Source organism: Sceloporus undulatus, chromosome 2 (assembly GCF_019175285.1).
Source record: "Sceloporus undulatus isolate JIND9_A2432 ecotype Alabama chromosome 2, SceUnd_v1.1, whole genome shotgun sequence".
Lineage (NCBI taxonomy): Eukaryota > Metazoa > Chordata > Lepidosauria > Squamata > Phrynosomatidae > Sceloporus > Sceloporus undulatus.
In genome coordinates this window covers 186,103,152-186,109,796 of record NC_056523.1, presented here as the reverse complement: position 1 = coordinate 186,109,796, position 6,645 = coordinate 186,103,152, and the positions used below count along the sequence as shown (strand labels likewise).

Below are 6,645 nucleotides of genomic sequence, written 5' to 3'. Positions count from 1 at the left end.
CAGGGCATCACACGCTGCCAGGACAGGCATATCCCTACTTTATGCCCCCAACAAATATGGACGCCCAGGGAAGGAAGGCAATAGGCCCGTTTCTCGAAGGTATCCACCTCCCCTTTAAACTGATTGGTGGGAGACTAATACCTGTGATTTGATTGGTTCATCCAGAAGAGCCTGCGTTTCAGGGTCAATGAGCCAGGAAGTCCAGCAAGAGAGGTGCAGTTTTGTAGCTGGAGGCTCCCTCCATTTCAGACCTTGGAGAAGAAGCTTGTTTTGGAAGCACCAGGATTACAGCTGTTTGGGTTTAAAGAAGGTAGTGTTTGTCTCTCTGGCAGGAAAGAGCTTCAAGGAGGGGAAGCCACAGCCAGAGGTCCTCCTTTTCCAGGACAGGTCCTCCTCCATTTCCACCTTCTGGTCCAAGGCCAGGTGACATAACCCTGAAAGGAGGAGGACAAGGCACAGCCAAATGGAGGACTTTCAAGGAAAATGTGGGACATTACCAGATAAAAGCGCAAAACACTCATAGAAATATGAATCCATGATGCTTCCTAGTCAGGCTTAAAATGGAGGACGTTTTGACATTCCTCCTGGACAGAAGGCTGAAATAGGACCTCTGGTCACCTTGGTCCAGGAGGGATTCCAGGATGTCCTCCATTTTGGGCATGACTAAGAAGCATGGGTTTATATTTTTATCAGAGCTTTTAGCTTTTATTTGGTCATGTCCTACTGTGTTTTTCTTGAATGCCCTCCATGTTACAGTACCTTGTCCTCCTTTGGGGTTAGGGCAGGTTGACTAGATGTCCTCCTTTTCCAGGACATGGCATATATTTCAGTCTTCTATCCAGGAGGAATTCCAAAATGTCTTCCATTTTGGGCATGACTAAGAAGCAGCATCCATTTATATGAGCTTAGTTTTTATTTGGTCATGTTCTACTACATTTTGCTTGGATGTCCTCCATTTTGCAGTGCTTTGTCCTCCTTTGGGGTTAGGGCAACTGGTCGGTCACCCTGAACCTGAAGAGCACTTGCTTCAGATCAGAGAAAGCGTTATGGAGTTGAATGAACTCTTAGGTTTCTCAAAACTCCTACTCCTACTTGATGTAATCTAAGGAGAAAAGGAAGGAAGCTTTGAGGAGGACCCAGCTGTACTTTGCCATTTCCAGGGATTATAGAAGGGGATGGATGGGGCCTGTGCAGATGTAGGTCGCACCCTAAACAGAAAGTGTCCTAGACATCTTTTACAAATACAACCACTTTGGCACTTGCTTCTGAGAAGGAAAATGACTTGGGATTGCATTTTGAACTGGGATGTGATGGGAATCGTTGCTGTGTGCTGTTTCCGACTTATCATGGAGTTTCTTGGCAAGATTTGACCAGAGAAGGTTTGCCATTGCCACCTTCTGAGTTGGAGGTCGAAAACACAGTGCAGAAATAATCTAGTTTGAGACCGCTTTAACTGCCCTGCTCAATGCCAGGGAATTCTAGGAACTGTAGTTTTCTGAGACCTTTAGCTTTCTCTGTCAAAGAGCTCTGGTGCCACAATAAACCACAATTCCCAGTGCATCTGCCTTTATACTGGATTATTTCTGCAGTATGTTTCAGACCTAAGAAATATTCAGACTACAACTCTGGAGACAAAGGTTCGATTCCTTGCTCAGCCATGAAACCCACTGGGTGACCTTGGGCAACTCAGAAGCTTTCAAGTCACCTAGTGACTTGGCCAAAGTCACTCGGTGGGTTTTGTGGCCAAGCAAGGAACTGAACCCTGGCCTCCAGTCATAATCCAACACTCAAGTCACTACACCATGTAAGAGCCAGCATAGTTTAGTGGTTTGAGTGTTGGACTAAGACTTTGGAAGACCAGGTTTGAATCCTGGCTGAGCACTGGATAACCTTGGGCAAGTCACACACTTGCAGTCTCCTAAGAAACTTACCAAGAAAACCCCATGATACTGTTCTCCATAAGGTCACCTTAAGTCAGAAAGGACTTTAGGGCACACGACAGCAACAACACTTGATGGGAATTATGCAGCCGTCCAAATGTTGCTACTTAGATGGAGCAGAAGCGAAGACACCAGGCAAAGGGGAGGTCAAGGGATGAATGGGAGAAAATGTGTCATGAAGGTTTCATTTCAGATGGCTCCAGCAGAGGACATGGGAACAGCAGAAATATGTGAGGCTTTAGACCATGTCGTCCTCCATCTTTTTGATACTCTTGAGATGCTCCAAAGCAAGAGGGAAGCTTTTAACAACTTGGTAGAGCAGGTAAGACCTTGTGTCAGGGCTGGGTACCAACTAAATTGCTGAGTACTAACTAAATGTGGTTCTACAAATTTATTGGGTTTTCCCCATTGGTGAAGCAGGGTATCGCCCTCTGGCCATTACTCCTTATGGAACTTCCTTAATCCCACTGTTTGGAGCCCAGATCGTTCTTTGAAAGCCCAGGTCACTCCCTGAGACTTTCTGATTCTACTTTAATGGGGCATCCTATGTTTCATAACCTGTTTTTTAACTTTGATTTTTCCCCCCTCTTCAGGGTTGGTTCTCTCTCTCCAAATCTCGCTATGCCATGGGTAACAAGTCTGTCTCTACCCTGCAGTATGGGCATCAGATGACTCCACTGGTTCGAGTGAGAACTGTGTAAGATGGGCAGTTTCCAGATTTGAAGAGGGCAGCTAGAGGAGCCAGGACACTTGCCTGTTAGGTTTATCTCACTCTCTCCACCAGTCTTGACTGAGATGGATATCTTTTATCTGTTTGGGTATGGGAGCTGATCAAAACAACTTCCCTGAGTCAAGGAGAAATTATATTCAGCAGGAGGGTTGCTCTTCCCTCTTTCCCTTTTTTCATAGTAATTACATCTGACATTTCAATGACACCTTGGTTTCTCTAATGACCCTATTCCTTAAAGATTCTGATTACTGCCCTGATAATTTGTAGCACTGATAATTTGTAGCATTGATAATTTTGGGAGCAGATATACATAATCCCTGATGAGCTATAAGAAGGTTTGGTATGTTTGGTAAAGATCTAAATCAAAGGTAGGGAATTTAGTTATGTCCTGATGTTTTGGACTATGACTCTTATCAGCATGGCCAGCAGTTAATGACTGTGGGAGCTGTAGTCCAAAATATATAGAAGGGATTTTCTTACCTTTCCTACACTTGATTTAGATCTTTATCAAACACATTAAATTGGAAGTAAATTCAGGGGGGGGGGATTAAGATTCCTTTTTCGTGAGTGGCTGAAGCCAACAAGAAAGACTTCTTCATATAAATGGGTGAGCTGTTTGCTTTTTTGGTAGATTGTGAAGCTACTGGAGGCAGTACCAGTAGAACTTGGACTTGTTTGCTTTCAGAAATCCATTGCCCGAGAGCCAGTGTGACATAGTATGTCTAGCGAAGCATTATAGTGTTGGACTAGAACTGGGACACCTAGAGCTAACCCACATGGCAGAAATAAAACAGTTTAACACCACTTTAGCTGTCGTGTCTCCATCTTGTGAAATCCTGGGATTTGTTGCATGGTGAGGTATTCAGCCTGGACTGTCAGAGAGCTCTGATGCCGTACCAAACTACAGATCACAGATTCTGTAGGACAGAGTCATGACAGTTAAAGTGGTGCCAAAATACTTTATTTCTGCAGAGTAGATACCCTCGATTCAGATTTGTCTCTAGCCACAAGCTGCTTTGAGGACTCTGAACTAAGTAATTTTTCTTAGTGCCACCTGCACTGCAGGGTTGTTGTGGTGAAAAAAATCAAGAAAGGAGAAGAACTTCTAGGACGGAACTTTCAAGTGTTGATGTGAACAGATCATGATGGCATGATTACCTGTGCCCCAGAAGATGAATTGTTAGCAGGCAGTATGTTCAGTCTTGTTCTTTCTTTGCTCAATCCAGTGAGAGAGAGAAGGATCAGGTGGAGTTTGATGTGATCCAAGAGGATGCTTCCAAGCCAAGGAGTGAAAGTGAAGCCACTGTGGAGGAAATTGGCCCGAGTGAGCAAGGTAAAAGAACAAGTCCAGAAGGGACTTTTCTAAGCAGTTCCAAGTGAGTCTTTGTAGGAAGAAGTGATGTTCTGCTTTTTCCGGATTTGTAAACTGCACAGATAAGTTATATTAATTCAAGAAGGGATACATTCTTTCCATAGGCAAGTCTTGAGATTACACGTGTGCATGGTCCCAAGCAAGCCTTGTAGTCAGGAAGAACTGATGAAGGAGTAGATCCCTCATCGAATTAATGGAATGTGTCTGTAATTTGCAAGTGTTGAAAGAGTGAATTGCTGGAAAGTGAGTGTCGAAGAGCACGAGAAATCTTTACTTGCCATAATGGAAATACAGATAGCCTGGAGAGTTTAACATCCTTATTTTAAACAGTATACCCTCAACTCTAAGTAATGATAAACTTATAATATGAATGCTTAGGTTGCAAAAAAATCCTAATAAAATGGAAGAGGATGTGGCAACACTAAGGAAGAATTCAAGTAGGATTAAAAAAATAGTATATAAAAGTTGGCTACAAGCAAAATTGAATTCTTTCCTCCAGCTATGAGTTTCAAGACAGCAAAGCAATTTACTCCAAACCTTCTGGGAACATCTTAGTTCCCAAATTCAAGGCTATACCTTGATATGTATAAATAGAGCTGACCCTACCGGTAGGCAGATTAATGTAGCTTCCTCAGGAGAAAGGTGTTAGATGTCATGAAGGTCAGCTCTCTTGGTCTAAGTTGTATATTACCATATTTATTTATTGTATTTTGCATTACTGTATTTTTACTACTGGGATGGAGGAGAAGTGTTTGTGGTATTTTCTGTCTTGAATACTAAAACTGTGTGACTGACTTGGGTGAGTGTGTGTGTGAGTTGCCATTTGCTGCTCACCTCAAGCAGCCAAATATCTTGTCTGGCCATCAAGTATGAAACTGCTAATCATTCTGAGCTGAAGACTTGGAAGGTTATTTTTCCATTCCCCAGGTCCTCTTGTATTGAAGGTGTTGTTTTAATATTTCCAGTTCTACGACGGCGAAAGGGCCCAGGAAAAACAGAGAGCTCAGACCAGCCCCAAGATACAACCTCCCACCCTGCAGAGGGATTACAGCATCAAGACCCCTTGAATTGGTTTGGAATCCTTGTGCCCCAAAGTCTCCGTCAAGCCCAGCGGACTTTCCAAGAAGGTGACAAACATGGTGGCTGCCACCACATCACTATAGCTACAGTTCATACACTTAAACTTCTCTTCCGTCCTAATTATGCCCCAAACAGCCATGGTCAGGGTGGAAATTGTATGGACTTTGAGATATTGTTGAACTGTATCTCTCAGTGATCCAGACCAGCAGAGCCAATAGTGAAAGATTATGGGAATTGTGATTCAGCCACATCTGGCTCTGCAATTACCACCCATGAGCTAAGAGGGGAGAAAACTTGTAATCAACAGCACTTTTTTCTGTTTCTTATTTGAAATCATGGCATCTGGGCCATGACATGAGAGTGGAGGATTGCTCTGCTGCCCCATGTCATAAGGGAAGCCTTGTTGAACTTGCATTGATAGCCATCTCAAATGGTCTTGTTCAGTCTGAATAATCAAAACACACTGGAGAAGATAAACATAATATATTAGAATGTAAAATGATATATTTTAATATATTAATATATTGGAAAGACATACACATAGATACTATCAGATAGCAAGTTTCTCTTGACCAGTATGCCCCATTGACCCAGACACTCCATGGGTGCATGTGGGACCCAGATACTCTGTTATTTTGGGGTGAGGGGGGCAGGGAGTGTTTTGTATTTGGAACTAACAGCCAGTTCAACTAAGGGGCCAAATAGACAACCCAGTAAAGCTGGCATCTGGGCAGCTTGGAGATGTGGTGTTTAAATGCCGCACACCCCCAAGATGTTTGGAAGCCGCCCTGGCCAACAAGATGTGGGTAGCTACAATACACTCTGAGGGCATGGCATTAACACATTGCACAGAGCACCCAGAAACCGTCCTGGGATTGTGGCTGGACCGCTTAAAGCAGGGGTAGGCAACCTTTTTGAGCCAGGGGCCGGGTTGGTGTCCCCCAGACAACGGGAGGAGGGCCGAAGCAAAAAATTAAATAAATAATTAAATAATATAGGACAACGTTTTCAAATGTAGGGCACATTTTTTAAAAATGGAGGATATGCGAAAAATTTTGATGATTTTTAAAAAATGTTAATATAAATGCATGTTTCTTAGGCATGATCAAAATGGAGGACATTTGGGCATTATTCCTAGACAGATGGCAGAAATGGACTTCCCTTTCTGGCCAACCCCCCTCCCCCCATTCCAAACAGCACATTTGGACATTGAACATGGCTTTATTTAAGATGGCCTCTTGCATATTTCAGAGGCTTATTGCATAACCAAACTCTTTGGGTTTCACACTGAAAATGGGTTCACATGGCTATGCATATTGAACATGTCAAGGTGGTTTCACAGTTCTTGCACCAAGTGTACTTCTCAGAATTGTGTACTTGGTCAAGGGACTTTGGTTTCTCTTCACTGCGCATGAATTTGTAAAAATCACAGCAATTTACATTGGCCTTGCCTCAAAGGCTTTCTGATATCAATATCACCATTAAAGAACCAAAAACACACAGAAAAGGCACTTTGGAAAGTC

At 43.2% G+C, this 6,645-nt stretch overlaps 1 protein-coding gene across 1 annotated transcript in view; it reads left to right on the top strand.

Annotated features, from left to right (window-relative positions):
• Positions 1–152: 152 nt before the first annotated feature.
• Positions 153–6,645, top strand: part of CCDC115 (coiled-coil domain containing 115) — an 8,733-nt gene continuing 2,240 nt past the window's right edge. The window contains exons 1-5 of the mRNA XM_042451473.1: positions 153–310; positions 2,134–2,262; positions 2,534–2,637; positions 3,897–4,003; positions 5,008–5,169. Coding sequence (XP_042307407.1) covers positions 188–310; positions 2,134–2,262; positions 2,534–2,637; positions 3,897–4,003; positions 5,008–5,169 — 625 coding nt within the window. The 5' untranslated portion in view covers positions 153–187. The remainder of the gene's footprint in view (positions 311–2,133; positions 2,263–2,533; positions 2,638–3,896; positions 4,004–5,007; positions 5,170–6,645) is intronic.